Source organism: Linepithema humile, chromosome 5 (assembly GCF_040581485.1).
Source record: "Linepithema humile isolate Giens D197 chromosome 5, Lhum_UNIL_v1.0, whole genome shotgun sequence".
Lineage (NCBI taxonomy): Eukaryota > Metazoa > Arthropoda > Insecta > Hymenoptera > Formicidae > Linepithema > Linepithema humile.
In genome coordinates this window covers 16,695,810-16,718,305 of record NC_090132.1, presented here as the reverse complement: position 1 = coordinate 16,718,305, position 22,496 = coordinate 16,695,810, and the positions used below count along the sequence as shown (strand labels likewise).

The following is a 22,496-nucleotide window of genomic DNA, read 5'->3' as shown; positions in this document are numbered from 1 at the left end:
CATTTTAGTGGAATTAAACAGACACACGCAAAAAAGATTCCGCGTTAAGAAATTCTGCCGTGCAGATTTCGATGACCACGCGTAAAATCGTGCGAGAATTTTCCATGGAAAATCAGAATGATTCAGAATCCTCGTCTTCGTCTTTCATTCAGTCCACGCATTTAAATCCATTTTATTATGCGCGCTAAACTTTTACAACCAGGCGATATCCGCCAAACGGCTCTGCGCGTCAAAGTCTTTGGACTTGTATTGGCAGCGCGGCCTAATTTGCATGTTTTTCTTTCGAACGGGGTGGCGTCGCGGCGCCTCTGACGATTTCTTCTCCTCTACGTCCCGCGTCGCGTACGAAAGGCAAACGAAAATAACCGCGTCTAAACTTTATGCCGTAATTCACGACGTCCCACGTCTTCCACCCTCGTCTCATCACCGAGTGATTTTAGATGTCTCTTTTTCTTTCCTCGTTTATTCGCAGTCGTGCGTCTTCTTCGTTTTTTTAAAGAAATTGCGCGCTGTTACAGCTGCCGCGATGCTTGTGAAAAAATTAAGAAGTTGCGTGTCGCGGACGTGAAAGAAATCCGGCGCTGCGTCGTTGTACGTCTATAAATACGCTGACGTATATTATGGTAGGAGACAACGAAGATGCGTTACGTTAGTATGCATAACACGCACGCGTAGGGGAAAGACGACTGTCGTTTAAGAAATTTCTCCACAATACGGAACCTGCGGAGCATCGTATAATACTTACTGTAGACGGCTTTTGTCTTGTGCAGCTAACAAAAAGGTTGCAATTTTAAATGTATTATGTATGTAACTAGCTTTTTATGTAAAAAAATAATTTTATTTTTATATTGTGGTTTTTAGCATTGTTATATCTAAGCTTACTGTTCACAACTTTTTTTCACTTTTATGGAGGCAAATATTTTAAATAGAATTTATTTATTTTTTAATTTTTTTTGGTACTTTTTTCTATTTATTTTATTTATAATTTTATTTGTAATATTTATGCTATTTTACAGAACAATTAATATGCTTAATGCATAAATAGTTTATTTACTATGGCAGATTAATGTAATTTTTAATAAATTTAGGAAATGCAATTTGGTTTGTGTTGTATAAATAAGTAAAAGTAATAATAAATTTGAGCAAAAATAACATTTTTGATTGATACATTGATATCTTGCAATTGAATAATTTTAGAAGTAACATCGCGTGCAGCATCTAACTGCGACAGACCACATCTCCCATAATCCGGTATGGTCTAGTGGCTAGGATACCTGGCTCTCACCCAGGAGGCTCGGGTTCGATTCCCGGTACCGGAATTTTTTGCTCAAATTTATTGTAAAATTTAGGGCAATTTTATATTTTGCAAAAATTTAAAATGTACTAATTTGCAATTATGTCTTATATCACAGATTTAAATAATTAATTAATGGAACTGTCATGGCTCTTTTGTTCCACTCTCTGACTAGGTCGATAGCATTCTGATAGAATTAATGTTTATATATTTGATTTGGATTGCAAGTGAAAAGCGATTGATAACAACAGAAGAATAATTAAAGTTTCGCTAATAATACGACGCTTCCATTCTTTCATCGAGTATGAAAAATTAGTTCGTTTAACGTCGCGGCCGACACGTTCCGCTCGCATGGCGTTATCTAAAATTAGATCCGTGCATGACAATAGCCCATTTTGGTGCATGTTGTCGCGCAACAACTTCGAAAGGCGTGAAATCGAGTGTTCTTGGTTGGCGCGATTCATGTCGTGTAAATAGAAATTCCTGTTGCGCGCCACGCCAAGGACGGTTAACGCGGGACGACACTTCAGGAGGCCAACTGGTTGGCTTATTCGCAGTTTGCACATGGCCAACTGAAGATAATTGTCATTCGCAGTAAATCAGCCATTTTATAGCGGGTGCAGTAAAGTTGCGAGTATATTTATGCTTGATTCATGCTTTTTCGCGCAATTTCGATTGCAAAGAGCGACAGATCGACGTAATTATCAAGCATCATTGTATTCTATTTCCTGGCTCTTGGTGATTTCTATTCTATTAAAGTGGGAAGTGACAGTGTCGTAATATGCCTTTTTTATTAGTGTTTCCTGATTTTTACAATAGTTTGTCGACATTTCGCGGTCAAAATAATCTCATCCGATTGATATCTTTGATTACTTAGCGCTGCATTCTTTGCTATTCGATGATAACTGAATGATTCACAGCTTAGTATTGTTTACTATTCGATTTATATAAATTTTTTTTTATATCTATGAATTCTAAATTAGAGATTAGAAATTTAATGCGAGCGATGTTGTTAATTAATTTATAATTTATATTGTTTATAACTAGCTTATATTACTCGTTCGTGCGTTAAATTATTGGTAGAAATCTGCAATTTTAATCGGCCACCTTGAAAAGTTCCAATTATTAAATTTATAAGCTATCAGAGCATGACTTCCATCATCTGTGAATTTGAAACCGTGAACAAAATCAGCCACGTCTGGCTTTCTTCGCCGGCTTGGCCATAATAAGTGCAACGCCATGGCGGGGGACGTTGGAAGAGAAATGTGACCAGAGTATTGTATCCGAAGCCTGAAAGCCAAGACGACGAGGCTGGCGCCAGGCCTGCTCTCAAGCACGTATTCGCTCCGACCACTTTTCTCTCTGCTCCTCGAAATTAACGCCGTCCACTCAGTCTTGTAGTAGCATTTAGCGTGGCGGTTCTCTTCCCTTCTCCGTCGCGCGTCTCACCCTTCATATGGCTCTTTATGATGATTCTGCCTTTTTTGACGCTTCAAGGGATTTTTCTTCTCACGCGCAAAACTCGGTGTTTCGTTTTCTCAAAAGGAAAAAAAATGCAATAAGTTTATTTAAGTGTTCAATTAAGAAGGAAATTGAAATTGTGAGATCAACGAATGTTCGTATGGAATCGATTTCTTCGGAGGTACGGATCATAAAACTTTATCGTATTTCCGCATACGCATAAACTGACTTTTCCAATCTACTCCTGTAATTATAAATTGCAGCTTCCTCGCTAATTTTATTTTATGAGTTCCCGCGAGTACTGTGGCTCGAGTTCAGTAATTGGTGCTATAGTTTAAAGCACAATAAAGATTGCCTCTCGAGTTTATGCTGCGGGACAATAAAATTGTATACAATGTTGAATGTTATTTTGCAATGATCGAAACATTTTGACAATTACTTATTATTAATAAGAAAATATTTTAAACGTTTACTTATATATTTATAAAAAAATTTGTAGGAATTTCTTGATTGCAAATTATACAGTTTATTCCACGAGAAATAGGAATATTGTTACTAAGAAATATATTTATCGTGAATTTTTCAGATGTCACTATTTTGATCCATTGAATATGACTTCCACAATGGGGTTGCAGCAGCAAGCTGCATCCCAGGACACGGTGGATTTTGGCGGTTATCTGCAATCTACACAGTGCCATCAAACAGAAGGACAGGTGCAAGGATGTCAAAAATCACCACATCGAGAGCACAACAGCAGCTTTACCAGCACGAAAGGTCTTCTCAATGGGCCTGGACAGAACAATTGTTTCCTCAACAGCGCCGTGCAGGTAAGAAATTGCAATTGAATATTTTCGTTTAAATATTGAATCATGCTAAATGTTAATCGTCAAATATTAATTGATGATGTGGAAAACTAGATGTAGGTAATGATAGGAAAGATTTTACTTGTTTCATGTTTTTAAAAAATGGTTTTTGCGGACACATAATGTTAATTACTCTCATTCGTTATCTAAGATATAGGAAACAGAAAATAGATGAAAAAGATTATTGCATTAAAATTGACAATTATTCATTAACTTTTGTGTAAATAAGAGATACAAGAGGCAAAATTTAAAAATCACATACTTTGTTAAGAGCTAAAATTTCACAAGTATGGATTATATTGAAAAAAATATTAGTAGAATTGTATTTTATGCATAGCCTATTGGGGGAATGCAATCTTACAGAAAACTTTTCGCAAGGTGAGCAGACGCCTTGAGCATATGCAACCCGTCGTTCGAGTGCGCCGTTTAGTCTTTTGGCGCGAGTAGGCGCGAGAGAAAAAGCACGTGTAATGCTACACGTAAAGAAACCAAATCGAATCGAAATTGCAAATAATTTATATAATCAAGTAGGAATTTATGAGGTGTTAATTAAATTACTAGCTATAGGCAAATAAAAAACTCATTTATGATAATATCTGAGTAAAGAAACAACCGAAACAGTTACTCTCAAGTTTTAAAACAAGGTCATTATATATTCACAATTAATAAAACTGTGCGAGCTGTGATCTTTGACTTTTAAAAGTTACCGTATTCTCGCACGCTACTTTTTCGAATAATTTTACGAGTCTCGTCTGCGATTTACGAATACGATCCATCGCCGAATTTTTAAACTTGCTGTCTCGAGAGACCTTTGAGGCGTGCGTAAATATTCATGACCGGTAAGTGACAGAGCACGCGGTCTTTTTTTTCAACTGGAGATTGTCAGACTGCTTTTAACTCTCTCGTGAATATTAGTGCTTTCGGCCGCCAAACGAAAACTTCTTGCTTTTTAATGACGAATTTCGCAATGTAGTCACGCTACTTCCTCAGTTAAGGACATCGACCATCGGCTTTAAAGTCGAGAGGAAGAGGTCACATTTGTTCGTATTACGCATTAAGAAGCCGTGCATCAGGAGTGACGTGTTAAATGTGATTTATTGCTTGTGAGCAAATTTGAGGAGGCAATTGCTTTCGAAGATTAAACGCTTATATATCGCCATAAGAATTCAGATAATACAACAGATAATATACTTCTTTATTCTTCTACATTTATCCGTGATATGCAAATTTAATTTGCATATTATTGTATTTATTATAATGATAATATAGATTTAATTCAAAGGGTAAATTAATGTTTATTTGATGAGATGATTTATTTTGCAGAAATATTAATTTTACTTTGAAAAATGCAAATGCTAATCTAAAAAAAATAATATTCTGTAAGTTAGCGAATTCTACTTGTTCACATGAGGCACGCGTACCAATGCTGCGCTTTTACGTGACACGTGATACAAGTGTTTTAAACGCAAACCGCGCACGCAGCCAGGGTGTGGTAACTGACTGCTTTGTCTCGTGTTACGAATAGAAAATAAACGACGCGGCGCCGTCGATTCTCTTCGTGACCGTAGTAATAGTTTCACGACAGACGTTTACGATCGGGAGAGAATTTGCATCGATTCTTAATTTTGCGATTGTATACGGTGCGCAAAGAAGTATCGCTAATTTTAACAATTACGCAATCGATAAACAGACAGTAATTACACAGATATCGAGCGCGGTGTGTCATAAAAAACTAATTGCGTTTCCGGGTCGCAATTTTCCTCTGCTCGATTCTGATAGATCATTTAATCGGCTTGTAAAGTTCCGAAACAGATTAATGGAAGCTGGGATCGTGTGGTTCCGGCGTACTGTGCAGCATTTTCATTGGTCGGCGCGAGTTTACGGACGGAGCGACGACATGAAACTTGCTTTGCCGGGCTCTCGCGATACTAACTGCATAACAGCCTACCGAGTGTTTTCGATTTTATCAAAGTGTCTGATAATTGTTAAATGCCTGTTATCGTTCACGGACTGCGAGCTGGAGCGAGTAACGCTTTAAAAGCTCGCGATAAAAATGCGCATGTATCTCTGTGTTCCCATCCTTTAGTCACCAGCAGAAATAGCGCCGTGATAGCACGAAACGTGCATCGATAACGTCACGAACGTGTACTACGTATAACTCGACGTGTGTTGTACGCCGAGCATGTTAAACAAGCGACTCGAAGAGCGCTGTTAATCGTTAACTGTGTTAGAATTTAGATAAGTAAATTCATATCGTCGCTACAACGCATTTGTTAATTCAATACTGCATTTTACGCGCTACTTATTCGATCGAATTTAATTATAGTTGTATAATAATTTTCACAATTTTAACACAAAGTCAAATTTTTACTTTGTTTTATTTCAGACAGATTTTTGACTTTATATTTTTATCAACACTATATTTTTTTTATCAATAACAATTTCTTGGGTCGTTTTCACGTATCGAAGATGTTTGTTGTTTTGCGATGCACGCTCGTGCAATCTTCGACCTCTCGAAGATTTCGTAATCACCAAGTGGGGAAGCATTTCATCGTTGAACGATCACGATCCGCTCGTTCGACGCGGAACGCGCATAAAGCATTGACGATCACCAGGAGTAAATCACGGTTTACAAGTACGGCGTATTCCAGGAGCTTTCAGAATAGGTTCGAAGCACCTCCCAGGTATTACTTCCAAGTTCAAGGTTGGGGTGCTACAATAAGATCGTATATTCCTCGCGAGACGTTGATTTGTGTTCCCGCTTCTTACCGATATTTCATTTCGTGCAAATTACTGAACCGTCTTGCTTTATGCTATTTTTATTTCTGTCATTGGAAATGTTTCGCGCAGGTATTCTTACAGGTAAATAAAAATCTGCGAATATAAGTTTGATTAATTTTGACTTAAATTCGTAAGGTTAAAATCGCAAGTGAGCAAAATCATGATAGTTGGCGTGTTTGGGAAAATTGTGAGAAAGTACTTCTTTTTACTGTCAAGCTGACAAACAACGTCCGTCGTTTTTCCATTACGAACATAGGAAAAGAAGTGGCAGAAGAGTAGTTTTTCTCTAGCTGTTTTTCTAGATTACCGTACGTAACGGTGCTGCAATGTCCAAGCAACGTTACTTTGTCACTGGTTAATGTTTTTTACATACTGATTCACTTGTTAGCATTTATTTGCGAAGAAATTTGTGAGACTTATTAAACGCATATCGGTTTCATATGAATTGAATATTAAAAAAATTCACAATAGCTACACATGAATATACAATATGATACAAATGTGACATGAATGATTCATTGTTAGTGAATATTGACCATATATACGCGTGCTGTAGTAATAGCATGCATAACGTATTATTACTTTTGTAACACCTGTCATAGAAGGCAACAACCTGTCGATCCGCGCTTCCGGAAGCAATTAAGCTATTTGCGCATGGGGTTACTCGGCTCTGCATGACTTGATTAATGCCATCTGCCATAAATATAAAATATACACTCAAAAAAATATTTCGCTGATGTAGTTAGATTTCTAAATATCGCAACAAGAATGTATCGCTATTTTTCGTATCTGTGAAAACATTGTTTGTCACATATAGAATTTATAGCAGTAATGTTCTAGCAATAGCTTCTGAAAAATTTAGGTACCATTGCTAAATGTTATTCATTGCATGATCTAACACGTGATTGATCTTATATAGATAGGCGCTTTAGAGAAACTTTCTTTTTAAAGTTCACAAACAATACAGATATATATTCTGTTTCTGTCATCTAAACTGATTAAGTAATTACATATGCAATATCACAACAGTTGCTAATCATTTATCTGTTTTAGTTAATTTTTTACACCTAGAAAATTTTAGCTATTATTGCAAGATCATTTTTTTGAGTGTATTTTCTATTGTCGATTCGCAAACATTTTTGCACCTTTGCTGGTGTAATTTTTTTGCAGTCGCAATTAATTTAGATTGTACAAGCGCCGTAAACTGATTTCCATTATTGGAATTAGACACGGTAATATTAAGAAACGCCTAACAATGGAGCATTTGCATTTTTGGCCTTGCTTTACACGGAAAGATCCTGTGTCATCGCCCTCGCGTTCGTGTTTTCTGTACCCACGTCAACCTGAAGTGGAGGTTCAAGGTTTCTCTCGCGGTGCAATTCAAAGTTTCTCTCGTGAAGAGACATAATTTGTTCTCTCATCGTCAGTGACGAGTAATCGTAAAAAAGAAGCCGGCATCGTTGAGTACAGGCGTTGTTTTTCGATAGTTTCGCTTCCACCGCACTTATTCGAAAACGAAGGGCCGCTCCACTTGCGCCCGCACGAGCTTCATTTCGCTAATTAACTCGTCGGGTCGGATGAGTTTCTCATTCTATTGGGTTCAACACGGCGTCGTAAAAGGGTGGAAAGCGGCTCGCGTTGTCTGCCGAACGCGCGCACTTAGCGTACTTTACGCTCGCACTACAATCGTTCCCATAGTAGCAACGCACAATGCACTTTTCTCTTCGACCTTCTCTCTTGTCGTCCTGGTATCGTCGACCATTTCACAGCTACTCTGTTTTGCGCGATTTCCGTATCCGTTGATCCGGTTTCTCCATTCTAAACAGATCCGTTACCATTATAACTTGTTACGATACTTAAATTTGCGTGTACGCTCGTTATAGCGCTTGCGTTATCTTAGATTCCCATATAAAGAACTCTGGGCGCGCGGAGGGAACGCTGGTAATTATGTGACTCACTTGTGTGATTTGGACTCTTAAGGACCGTCTTTCCGAGTATGAAACTTCCTGTCTGAACGCCGTCGAAAAAGGAAGCGTCGAAACCTACGCGCTGGTGTAACCGTTGAGCCACGTAACGCTGTGAATTATCATATGTTTAGCTCTCCTAAAAAAAGTTTTCCACTTGTCCTCTCACATAATCTCGAAGGATCACGTTTCGTGACATGCTCCGAATAGCGCGATGATCGGCCTCCATCTGAGGAGGGCACGTTTCTTCGAAGCAAAAACCGCGCAGTTAGCCGAGATGAAAAAAGGTGTATCTTCCAGCTGCCGGCACGTGATCGACGTACACCTGACCCAATCTTCCCTCGGGATTTAGCTTTGCGATTGGAAGAACGAAGAATACCGACGCGTGCTGCCCGCGTCAAGACACAGCTGTTCCGCGATGTTGTTTCGAGGTGTCAATTTAAGACAATTTCGGAGAGAACGATTAGCTGGAATTTAGCGAGCCTCAATTATTTACTTATCTTATCTAAATCAACTGTGTCGGCGTTTCTTTGAGCGACACGAATTCGAGTAATATGGATTCGGCGAAATTTCGTTTTGGCTCTTCTCGCGAGAAAGAAAAAAAATACGCGATTGTATTTACAAAGTAAAGCGTCGCAACGAAGACACAGGAGTGCCCCGAAGGGCACCCGTGATGTCACAAGTCGCTGGCCCATGAATCCGGGACTCGTTTCTTGACGACAATGGAGGAGGATGCGACGGCGCATTTGTATCGAGGGCACACGAGTAGTGCGCCACGACGACGCCCTCGAGGGTGAACACACACGTGGCTAATGGCGGATGGAACCTGCTACGCGATTCTGACGGCAGGTGTCTGGGAAGTCTCTGACTCATCGCCAGGTGATATCTGCTCGATATAGGAAGGAACCGGAAGCTCATCCGCAGAAGGCAAACCGCTTCTTTCGCTTTCCTTTACGAACGAAAGCAAAGTGCGGCGACTGCTCGTCCGCCGCTTTGATTTCGTGATCAGGCGACCGTGTCGTTACTTCGCGCATCCTTCGAACTTCATCCGCCTCGCCACGGCTTATTAACTTTTTACCTCGCCGTAGTCGGTGTCGCTGCAGACTCATCTAATACCCGATTTTCCAGTATATTTTATGGTTATTCGATGCCTACTATTATGCAGTTTGCTGCTATGATAGCAAAAGTCAAAATTGATATTTGTTTGTTGTGCGAAATTATCAAATTGGCCATTAAAACAATTTTTATATTTTTATCTAGCAAAAATAGACAAAGTTAATTTAGTTTAATTTGATCATTGATTCGACTCTTTGAAAGCATTATGCATTTATGTGAAATTTGTAGCATGTGAAACTGATATATCGAAATAACGGTATATCTTCTTAGATTAAGCTGATATTGTCTATAAAGCATTTAATTAATCTTTTATTGATCATTTCGTGAAACGTGTCCGGTAATGAAAATTGATATCGGGGCAACGACACAGAGTCGTCGTAATTTTAACGACGTTAGCTCTTCATAAATTTCCTTTACTGTTATTAACAACTTTATTCTTGAGATCGTGTTATCGATACAGGTCTCATAAATAGCTTCCGATTATAGATTGCGCGAATGAGCCCACACAAAATTACGGAGTACATGGCAAGCCGTGGTTGCGCAACGGTTGCTCATTTGAAGAAGACGAAAAGGAATAACACGAAGGAAAGATGGAAGAGCGGGAAGACGTGTAAGGAAGGGCAATGGTAGGAGTTAAGACGAAGCGAGAAGCGTCACTCTGGAAGGAGAGCAGAAAAGGGAGCCGCGTCTAAGAGCCACATGTGGGAAAAGTCTGCGATGCGAGACTGAGAAACGCGTGCGTTCGATCGTGAGTTCGCACGTGCATGCGTGTGTTGTCTCACACATGTGGAAAGGTGCGCGCGTACGTACGTCCGCGGCCACCTACGCGCGCAACGTACGCACGACTTTTCTTTTCGCTCGTAAAACGCGCACTCCGTGACATATCGCAATGTTGCTCAGATAACGTATGGAAATTGCTACTTAGAGTTGCGGGAGGAATGAATAAACTAATTGTTGATTTTTTAAGTTTACGAATTGCGCTTTCCGCGCATTGAAATCGCGGAAAAAATGCGTCTGAAAGCAAAAAGTATAAATGAGTTTATAAAAATATTATAATTATTGTTTCTTTTCAATTTTCTCTTTTTCTCTCTCCATCAATTTTTATTTATGATTACCATTTTTACTGTTACATTTTTAAATTAGATCCTTGGGTAGTATAATATATGCATAACATTTGGAGATTTTTCGATTAGAATGATTCATGCATTTTATAAGGTCATAACTTATGCATGGCCTACTGTGTTAATTTGAGCTATCTTACGGCAGGACGTATCTAAGTCCCAATCTTTTTACTCGAGCGATTTCTTTAACGCGGATCAGCCTGTGAAATCTGATCGCCTTCGACGCCTCGACGGACTTCAAAAACGCTCGCTCGCTAGTGCATCCGTAATACAGTCTAGGTTTTAGTGGACCAGAACCGTTTCGCTCATCTCATGTCCTGGGAACCGAATCCCGTCCGCATAAAAGTCACAGCGTTCGCGCGTACATCAGTATCACGTGACACCAGTGATAAGCCTGCTGTGACAGTTTACGCTAACCAGGAATGATCTCTAGATTAGAAATGCTGACAGTTTAAGCATATCTTTGATATGGAGTTGGCTCAAAGTGGTAATCGCGCTCTTGGAAATCGTACACGCTCAACATTTCGAGCGACTAATAGCGCTTTAAATTTTTAACGCGAGTTTGAGTCACGGTTCTCGTGACACAAACGATATACTAAAACTTCTCTCTCAGACGGTGGGAGATGTCGAAAGTCGCGAGTGTTGCGACATATTTATTTCGCGCGACCCAGTTCCCTGCCTGAACGCTATCGGGAACACAAGCTCGTTCACACAACAAATGACGTGGCGGAAAATGTCGAGACCGTGACACACACCGGTACATAACAGGCATTTGAAAGATTGCCGTTTAATGTGCTCGCGATTTATATAATCCACGATCTCGAGAAGTTAACTCCAGCGTAACGCGTCGTTGCTTCTGACGCTATCAAATGACATCACCACCTCCCACGTCGTCTCGATCCCCGATCGCCGTGATCCTGTCTAGAAAAAAATTGCGACAAAGCGCGACGTGACTCACGTTCTGATATCTATATCTTTAGAGAGTTCCGCGGACTGCCTTCCGATATCGCAGACAGATCGGAAGTGCGCTTTACGGAGTCAACGCACTGCAAACAAACGGTGATTTTTGCGGTGGAGAAAAAAAATTTGCTTACAAAGAACTATTATCGCTTTTCTAGGAGCAAACCGCCGCACGCTTACGCGGAATTTTAGCGCTAAACGGGAGCATTGTGGGCGCGGTCGCGCATTACAGTGTAGTAGCGCTGCAGTAGGCGAGGTGAAAAAAAAAAAGGGGAGAAAGAAAAGAGCAGGGAGTGCAACCGGCGGTTAACTGCCGCTGATAGGTGCCCGGTTATCCGTTCTTGCGGTTCTTCTAGCCGCGCGGCCATTCGATGCATTCCTGCGTTCTATGGCATTGATGGCGAGGCACGCAAATTGAAGATATTTCTTTTCTATTTTCCATTGATCATTCATTTATTATCGCCATTTTTTTCGCCGGCCGAGCGATTAAGCAATTTTCTCGTTGACTGGAATTTTCTTGCGCTCCACGCGCGATCGTATCTCCTGAGTTTTCCATCCGCGATGCATTACGATTCTTTATTTATACTCGTGATGGAATCATGATCAATTATCATACCGTTGGAATTGTCCTGTGTGTTTAATTCCGTTAATGAGAATAACATACTAATACTAGGTAATGAGTTTTTGTGAGAGTTACATGCTTATAATAATCGGATTATTTTATTATTCTCCCTTTGGATTTATAATGTGCAACGAAATTGAGGATAGAATTCTATTTATAATTTCATGTATTTATAATGTGAAAGTATTTAGGAAATTTGAATACATGTACAAAATGTACATATTTGTTTTGCATGTATATTACAATTGTTCAAATGTTTTCCATTACGTAAAATTATAGATAGATTTTTAGTTGTTGAATTCTGTCGTGAATTATAAATTGTGAATTCTATTTATAATTTCATGTATTTATAATGTGAAAGTATTTAGGAAATTTGAATACATGTACAAAATGTACATATTTGTTTTGCATGTATATTACAATTGTTCAAATGTTTTCCATTACGTAAAATTATAGATAGATTTTTAGTTGTTGAATTCTGTCGCGAATTATAAATTGTCTATAGCGGGTTTTGCTTATTATTTCTAAGTGTATCATTGATAAAATAGTTATAATAGTTTTTAAACTTTCATGTTAGCAAAGAACCATACGCATTTATTCAACACCGTTGTTCTTTGACACTTGCTCATTAAATATTCTTAAAAGTGTTTTAAAGATGATAATCAAGGAAATCATTTATGTCAAGAAAAATAATGGCATTCATTCAATAATAATAATTCTCTGAGACAGCGCTCGGTGGCTGCGATGAACATGAATAGGAAAGAAAGATACATAGCTTCAACGCCTTTGGAGAACGCTAAGAATGCCGCAGAAAATTACCGATGTCTCTTCGATGTTTTCCTACCATGGAACGCGAAGTGGACTAATGACAATGATTTGGAAAGCTTTTCTTATCTTAAGCTCGTGCCGACCATCTCGCGCGCGTAATTTGCGGCTGGATACGAAAGGGAGAATCCGTTTTCGAAGAAACCCCGCGGAAGACGCCGCTCGTAAAATCGTAAAGTATGCAGTTAATGCGCGCAAAGTGCCTCCCGACTTCGTTGCGGTTAAGCTAAATGTTCAGGTTTTCTCGGGTTCTTTGCGCCGGAGTGCTTAGTTAATTCCGCCGTTCTACAAAGTACGCAGGTCTTAAATTTGAGTAATATGGAAACAATGACGACTTAAAAGATCAGGACATGAAACATAATCTGCATTTAATAAATGCAGATTACTAACGCTATTTGATTATTCAAGTTGATAGTTAAATCTGAGATTCCACTATCGCCGAGATGCATTCTCGGCTTTACAGACACTCTGTTGAAAATGAAAACTCTGTATCATATTTTGGAGCGTTAACTCTTTCGTATGAGGGAAACGTGCAAAGCGAAAAGAAAAAACGGAAGTAGCCAGCGGCAGCAAATACAAGGGGCGAGTTTCTGAGTTCTTAGCTTGCTCGGAGGAGCGCGGTACGTGGGCGGGTAAACACGCGCTCATACGAGACATTCTCGTGGGAATCCTCATGCTGAGAATCGTTAGTGTCTGAATTAACGGCGGACAGGTAATCATCATTGTAATTTTGTTGCTCTCACGAGTCGACGCAACACGCCGACGCTTCGCCGCGATTACTGACGATTTGGTAAGGTAATGTAATGCGATAATGCGCCGCGATAATATCGTCGCTAACAAGGTTGCGTTAGATTATCATTTTTATGCACCCGCGCTACTATCGGCGACAGAAATCAAGACGCCTGGCTCTAATTGTCGTACAACAAAGCAATATAGTAATCATAATGCGTAGCAGTTAGCTACAGTAGCTCAATGCATTAATGTAAAGTTTATGTTGTTCGGATAAAAGCGCTCTTTCATTCAAACTATTTGAATAATTCCTTCACACGTGAGTGTTGAATTTTTTTTAATGACAGATGAATGCGAATGAAGACTCCACCAAAAATTTAAATTACATGCTTTAGAGATACGTTTTGTTGCTGTTTACGAAAGATATATTGCTATCAATTAATCAACTTCAAGAATAAGAAGGTAGTATTGTGGACACGGTAGTTGCTTTACGTGGGAGTCGCCGTCTCGCAGAAGTCTGGAGTCTTTAACTCGATTCTTGAGAATTGCTTCCTTCGATTGAGCAGTGACTCACTGCAATAATACAATGACCTCTGATTTTTTGCGTGTTTTAATTACTTTCGATCATAATCGATAGTGTTGGAACATGTAGCGTCGTGAGAAGCCACAAAAAAATATAATAAAAGAAAAGAACAAAAAGCTTTCCCAAACTTAGGCGATATTTATCTGTTCACGGAAAGTTTATGTTCTTTGATTAAAGAAAAGATGGATAATGGCTTGTAAACGAGATAATCTCGGTTTAATTGAGGGTAGAAGGGAGATTTCCTTGCACGACGAGATAACTGAGGGAAATGCGAAAGCGAGATCGTAAATATAAGATCTAACTCTCAAAGAAGAGGCGGCAAAGTGGAAAACAAGGAAAAGAGCACTTAAGTACAGTCGTTTTACAGTAAATAATTCAATGGGAAAGTAGAATGCATATTCATCAGTTTACAAACACGGGGGCTAAGTCTTATATAATTTAATAATTACTTGCCACTTTTTAATAAATTCTCATATTTTACAATATATTTCACAATCGATAAATTATGTGCCATTAATTAAAAAAAAGTGACAATTATTTAAGGCATCAAGAATTCGATTCGCTATATTGAACTTTTAAAAACTGCATTAAAAATATAAATATTTTAAGTATATTTTAAGAATATATTTTTAAAAATATTTTTAGCATGATAAGCGGCGTTATGACATTTATATAATACGCACACCTGTTTTTCATAATCAAGCTGTACAATTAAACGATGCGAAGGGGAGTATATTGCACCAAGCGAAAGAGAAATAAAAGTACGCACGTGGTAGTTAGGGTGGGGAGTATAATGATTCCCCGGCACTCTATATCACACTTTATACCGTCTAGCGTGAGGGCCAATCGGAGTACGCACCGGGGACCCCAATATTATTAAAGTACACTTGAAACGCTAGGTCCCACGTGGTTCAGCCACCGTGACCACGTGGTAGGCAGTGGTATAGTAAAATGCCCACGAGATAGGAAAGATGGCGGTTGAATGGGGGACTAAGTCCAAAGGGGAAAGGGGCGGGAGAGTGGAGGTCAGGTTAAAACGGAAGCCGCCACCGGAACAGCTTCTGCTTCGTAGGTTCACATGGCCGTAGAGGTCAGGATAATTTTCCCGTGTCAGTGCAAGTGCTTGCATCAGATAAAAAAATGGTTTCGCGCCGATGCCCATTGTTTCCTTCCTTTCTTTCCCTCGTGAAATTCGTCCAATTTGCCCAATTTGCTCTTTTGTACGATTGAATCGCTCGATTCGTTGAACTTTTAGACTACATTCTGAATTTCTAGTATTGAAATCTCTTTAATGTTCTCGGAATAATTAACGGTATTGTGTCATTTACATAATCCGCGTAAATCTTTTTTTTTCCCTTACAAAGAAAGAGATTCGTGCCATAAATAGTGTTCTTTAAATAAAGCAAAGAAAAATAATATTTGCTCTGCCTTGGGATTTATTATTCAAAATCTCCATAAAAATCTCAAGAAATAAAATTAAGAGGTAGAGTCGAGGAAATAAAAATCCAGCTCTAAGATAGAATCTTCAGCACTCTTTAACATTTACGAATGAATCTTTTTCGCGATTCATCGGTCGGAGAATCGTACGACCATATGAATATGTAAGAGGTAGCAATGTATGAATATGTAAACGAGTTGCGTACTCAAAGCGATGTCAGTGCGTACGCGTTAGAATTCAGGATTTTGATTTGTGACAGATCCAACTCGATCATGAAAATATATTCGATACGAATGACTATATATTGATCTCACAACGTTATGTTCAGAAATAACTGTTTGAACTGGATGCTTCCATAATTACAAACTTGTTGAATAAATATGATTTCATACCATCGTGCGTTATTACAGCGCATTATTTTTGGGCTGTTATTAATCAAAAATATAAAATTAATAAATAACATATTATTGTAATAATTTCATTTTGTAAGTGATGAATAATTTATTATAGTATTAGCTCATTTATTGAGTTTTTTATATCGTAATTTTAAATTCTGAATAATTCTCGTATTTTTCACGTGTAATAAGATGTAGGATATTGAATCGGATATCTATTATAGTGAAATATCGATTTGCACGGTTCATTTTTATCGCGAATTGGAACTTCCGTTCAAATGCGATATACCGTGAGAAACACACCCCGCCGGGTTCATAGATTCTCAGGGTAATGATCTGTAGAAAATTATCGCGACGAATAGAGAGACGTATTCGCTACATCGCAAAATTATTCAGATAGAAGATCTTAAGGTGTTCATAAATGATTCATATTAGAGTTTAAAAAGAATTATTTTTTAAACTTCAGTAGTTTTCACATTTACGAAAAATATAAATCCATTTAAAATGTTTATTTTCAGAGTGATTAAACTTTCTTATACACTCAGTTAATATCCTACAGCATATTAAAGTACGTCTATTAATTTTTTTGCTCACACTTTTGAATAGATGTTTTTTTTTTTACGCTAAATATGTAAAATGGGCCTGAATAGAGAAATCGGATTGCCTTGATGGAGCTATCTGGCACTCGGCTGGATAGCTGTGATGTAAATGCTTTCTGGCATGTCGACAGGTGTACGTATCTAAAGGTTTTGTAGCTAATGCCGGCAGGCATATTCGGTATTAGTAAGTGTAGTTCAGGTATTAGTAAGTGTAGTTGTCCGCTCCAAAGGAGAGAGAGAATTTATCCGTCGATATAAGGACTTACATATTATCCGCGCATCAAAAGCAGTCAATCGATCCGTTTTATTGTATAAAATATAATACTTATAAAATAAAAAAGTAGATAGGGTTATTATGAAATGTAAATGTCTATAGTAAATTATAATACCGGTAAAATAAACATGTTTTTTACGAATAATTATGTTTTCGATGGGTAGGTATTATTTTTTTTTTTTTTTTTTTGGATTTATCGATGATAACACGTAGACTTACTATTGTCGATTGATCTAGAATGTGATTTATACGTCATGCAATACTGATTAGCGAATACCAGCGATAGAACGCACCTACAGGTATGTATGGCCGCACCTAGTGCGTGTAAATAATGCGTAACAATTGTAATTTACATACAGTTGTTCTGTCTGCCGTTGCTTGAATTTTCTCTTTTTCGACAATTGTTAAAAAGTACAATAAATTTGAATTATATTAATTTATTTTTGTCGTCGATATAGATTAAACGAATTTATTACATTGTAAATAACTTCAGCAAGTTATCATTTTTTTCTGATTTTTTATATTTTAATAATATCTATATCTATATATAAATATTTTATGAATTCTATATTTGTGCTTAAAAAATTGTATCGCTTTTATTGCAGAAGAAATAGTAATGGACTTGTCACTTATTTATAGTGTCTAGCAGGACGATACATTTATTGAATTACTACATTGTTGCAATATATAATTTGAATAAAAACAATCTCTTCTGGTACGTGATTCGATATCGAGACGCGCACGTGCTCCTACGGTCGTGTACGTCGTGCATGAGTAATATTGAGCTGCCAGCTGTGAGTAGTACTACGATCACGTATCCTGCGATACAAAATGGCGTCGGGAGGTCAACATCCTCCCGCTCTGGAGAACGCGCGGTACCGCGAAAGGTACGCTGCAGCCATCGTATAGTGGCGCCGCCGAGCAGATCTTTTTAACGGAAACTGGTTTGTGATGCTGCGACCGTGGACCACTCTCGCTTACGTTTCGTTTGACCTCGGCTCGCGTCTACGGAGGAACAAAGAACCGCTCACCCGTGCTAACCAGGAGAGCTCCTTCGAATATACGCGATGTCTCGAATCTTATGCAAATGATACGACAATTACGACTTCAAGATTTCTCCAAGTAAAATTTAGGAACAGAGAATTTTTCAAAGAGTATGGAATAATTTGTAGAAATGTAGAAAACGCTTAATTAATATTTGCTATAACATATTAACGATTGCGATAATTGCAAAATGTGAACATGTTGAAGCTCGCAACTTGAAAGAGCTTGTCGCTTGTAGAAAAGTGAATTCTTGCAATATTAGCAATGTAGGAGATACTAATTTTCGAAAGCAAGCGGGCTGCATCTGTAGGATGCAGCATCATGCACGGCATGGCGGCGTCCAACAGATCATCGTCCCGCCACGATGGACCGGCGTTGAAATCACCCTTCGTAAACGCGGGAACTGCGCACCAATGAGAATCTTTCCCGCGCTCCCTTTGTCCTTGGATATTTTTTACGAAAAGCAGAGGTAGTGGTAAAGGTCATACCGGTGAAATTACCGAGATGTTTCTTTAGCAGTTCTTGCTCGCAATACGATGTGCAATAATGTTTTCTGCAAGTGTGAGAAATATTCTCGTGATTTAACGAAACAGTCATTTGCTTATTTCTTTTATCATATGGAATTTTTATCTCTTATACTTATAAATTTATCTTGTATTTTTATCTTTCATCTTTTCATTATTTTATTTAATTTTATCTTTAAAAAAATACGTTTTTAATTAAACAAAATATGGCAATTTAAATTAATAAAAAATCTTCTTTGGGAAAAACAGTTGAAAGTCTTACAAGCGAGTAAAGCTTGATGCCGTGGTATTTGAGTTTGTAAATATTGTTGTAACTTTGCAGCAATACTTAATATCGATTTTCCGTTACGCGAAATCAACCATGAGTAAACTTTTAATCGATTAATCCGGTGGACAATGAATGCGAACAATCGGACAATGGAATATCTGATCATTATTGTGAAAGCGGAGAGCGCAGAGTCCGATAGCGAGCTCGAGTTCAATGTATTTAATCTTAATGTTCGCGATAATCCATTTCTATTTTCAAACAATTCGAAGAGTAAAATTCTGAACAACATATTGTAAATCTTACTTTAACCAGTTTTTCAAGTTAGTCTTTTATACAATGTATAAAACTTCCTGTTTGTATTTCATAATCAATCGAGGTAAGAGAATCTTAATGAGAAATGGTGACAGTCGTTTCCTTTTGAAGGAAGATAATGATTCTACTCTGAAAACTAGTCCGCCTTCTGACGAGGAAATGGCCACCTACGTACATCTTGTAGACGATACAACTTTAGCATTTGTCTTGAGGAAAATGTCAGAGGATTGAAATCTAATAGGAATCACGGGTTTACGATAATGCAAGTATTGTTTATTAATTTAACAAAGTAAAATTAATAAAACTGAATTAATATACTTGCATTATCGATTGTTTCTACGAATTAACCGGAAAATCCGGGAAAGTGCGCCACGTATGCCCATGTATGTGGGCTTGTGTCCAAATTTTGTCCGATACTTTTACTCTAGTTTGAATCGTGAAACCGGTTTTCTCTCTCGTAACAGGCCACGCTAGCCTCCTTTACTACCTACTATATGTATACAACTCCACTACGTCGCTTACTCTTCTCGTCTCTCAGAAAACCGGTTCTCCGCCAATCCTCTCGTACGGCGTCTCTCCTCTTCTCTGTCTTCTTGCCTCTCTTTGTCTCTCTCTTTTTTTTCAGGTCTCCTGCAGGCTGTACGAAAACAACGGGTTTTCTCCTCTTGCTGGAGAGTCTAATGCGAGCGTGGCTCCTTTTGCGCGCGGTTAAAATGTACATCAGCTGTGTTAACCCACTGAGTGCATTCAGCTTCGTCCCCCTTTCGCCATTGCGAAATAACCCACTTCTGCTCACGGCCAATTTTTGTTTATTACTAGAATGCGCGGCGAAATGTTTTATCCCTTTAAGAAATAAAAAGACAATCGTAGAAGTTTAGATTGTAGACTGTAGAACCGGTGTGAACCGGTTAGTTTTAAATCTCCGGAGGGTTTTAAATCTCCTCCGTGCGTTTCGCACACTTACGAACATCTCGCAGAATGATTTAGTTACTCTCGCGAAAAGTAATTTACAGAAAATCTATGTCATATTAATATACAGTGAATTCGCGTGCCCGTGATTGACGAACGGATTGCTGGAGCGGATACGTTCACCGGGAATTCCACGTGAACCGCGCACGGTTGCGCATTGCAAAATCGTTTTTGCGCAAGTTCCGCTCTTTCGTGCATTCGATTCAGACATTTTCTCGATATCGCTTCGCACCGGCATTAAATCAAACGATGATTCCCGTTTAATCCCAAGGTTCCGCGTACGTATACGCGTCGCGTTGCTGCCGTCTCGTGGACCATCGCCATCATAACAGCGTAGAAGGAACCAGTTTTGCCCTCACGCAACCGCTCTCTTCGCCTCCTCTTCGCGGTATTTTGTACTTTTTCTTCCTTCTGCGCCGTGGTTATCTTCTTCTCCTCGGCGGTAAACGGCGCACGTGCGAGTAGCACCTTGGAAAGTGGAGATACGGCCAGCCACTTCGCGCCAAGAAGGGATAAACAATAGTGGACATCACGAAAGTCTTGGAAGTAAAACTGGCCGGCAATGGAAATTGTATCTTTTGTTGACGTTAGTTTCTCTTTTCAAAATTTCTGCGCAAGTCTCCTTGCCTGTCTTACATATTATTAGAAAATAAATTAATCGCACTTCAACTTTTTCACGTCGTAATTCATGAATGATTTGTGTCAAGAGTTTTTTCTATTGCTGTTTCAGGCATTTGTTTTTCAAATCAATCCGCATTCCGCGGTTGAATTCAATTTTTTGCTGGTCGTATTGCTTAGATTCGCAATTAGGGCATCCGATTGAAATGTTCGACAAATACTTGTCGATTTAGAATTGGTAATCAACGAATCTGTTTTTCTCCATGTTAATTATGCTGGCTATCTCGGGCACGTCGTCGTCGTCGTCGTCGTCGTCGAGAGTAATTCGCCCACTAAAGCTTGTAGGAAGTGATCTCGCTGCAGGTGCACGCAGATGCAATGATTGCGCTTTCCCCTTCTCTCTGTATAATTCGATATCGACGTACTCCTCTTATTTCTTAGTCTCGTTCACAGTTGTAGCACGTGCGTACTATTTCAAGATGTGATGAAATCACATCGGCCGACTTTCGAACTATCAGAATGTCTTCTTAATTGACGTATTTAATTTGCCGTTGTTGACTCGACTTATAATTTTAAAGGCAAATACTTTTATCTTGAAAAATCATATAAAGATAATTGCCTCGCACAACAAAAAATGATCTAGATAGAATTTGTAACGATCGCAAGTAAAGGAAAGGAACTTGATTTCGTACAGGAAACAAATGTTATGTCAAAATTATGGTGAGAGAACATATCGGATGTTAGCGGTATACCTTTTCAGGCTGTTACCTTCTTGTGGGAAGTACTTGTGCATACATTTGCCTAACAACTTTCCGGAAACGGCCAAACCAGGCGAGCTATGCAATCATGGGTCTGCAGTTATAGCAAACCTTGTATGCATATGTATTTTGCAAGAAAACGTTCTAATCTATTTTGCGATGTTTTCTCATTAAGCATCAAGATTGTATCAATTCTTCCAAGCTTTCTTGTACTTTTCCATGGAAAAATGGATACAGTTTTCCAAAGAAGTGCACGTTTCTTATTACAAGTCCTAATAAGCAAAATAAATTTGTTCAATTTTATTTTTCATGTATTGTAACGTACGTGTTGGGAGATTTCATGTCATCAGATGATTGTATTACTTTGCATCGAAAAGATTTTGTTCTGTAAGCATAGATAAGATTATACGTTTTAGCGATGTCATTCGTGGAATGAAAAAAGAAAAATATACTTGGGATATCCTAATCGCAAATGCTATTATTTTTATCTCAATTTTTAATGATAACTATATTTTATTTTGTTTTATGATCTTTGAGCATATTCGGAAATTTTATCTTCTCAACGGAAATTCCACGATGCTTTAATATAGTTCTGCAAATTAATTTTCGAATAAAATATTTCTCTCCGCAATCTTTTTAATGTCTTAAGATAATATTCGCCGTACTTAGAGTATCGTCGTTCTTTTGCTAGAAACCGTCTTTTATACCGAAAGACAGTTTGATCATTACTGCAACGTTTGGTATCGCCTTTTACGATCTATATTCTTTACGATCCAGATTCTTCTGGATGCTGTAACAAGATGACTGCGGAACGAATGCGAAGCGTCGACGGAGATAGTTACTTTTGCATCGTCTTCAATGAGGTTGCATAAATCATGGGAGACGAGCAGTCCAACGTCGTGTTGGCATTCTACTTCGACGCGTTGTACGTGAAATCCTTCCCTTTCACCGCGCGATTTGATCACGAAGACCGAGAAT

The 22,496-nt window shown here is 38.5% G+C and overlaps 1 protein-coding gene and 1 non-coding gene across 4 annotated transcripts in view; both read left to right on the top strand.

The window, feature by feature from the left end:
• ec (echinus) overlaps positions 1-22,496 on the top strand; it is a 66,690-nt gene that overhangs the window by 18,919 nt on the left and 25,275 nt on the right. For 2 of the 3 annotated variants that reach the window (XM_012362308.2, XM_067355885.1), the window contains one exon: positions 3,342-3,582. In XM_012362308.2, the coding sequence (XP_012217731.2) occupies positions 3,342-3,582 (241 nt within the window). Of the gene's footprint in view, positions 1-1,141; positions 2,937-3,341; positions 3,583-22,496 lie in introns of those variants that run through there. The other variant, XM_067355884.1, reaches the window with a different exon arrangement.
• Positions 1,248-1,319, top strand: TRNAE-CUC (transfer RNA glutamic acid (anticodon CUC)). Its single transcript has one exon. It is a non-coding gene; the product is annotated as a tRNA-Glu (tRNA).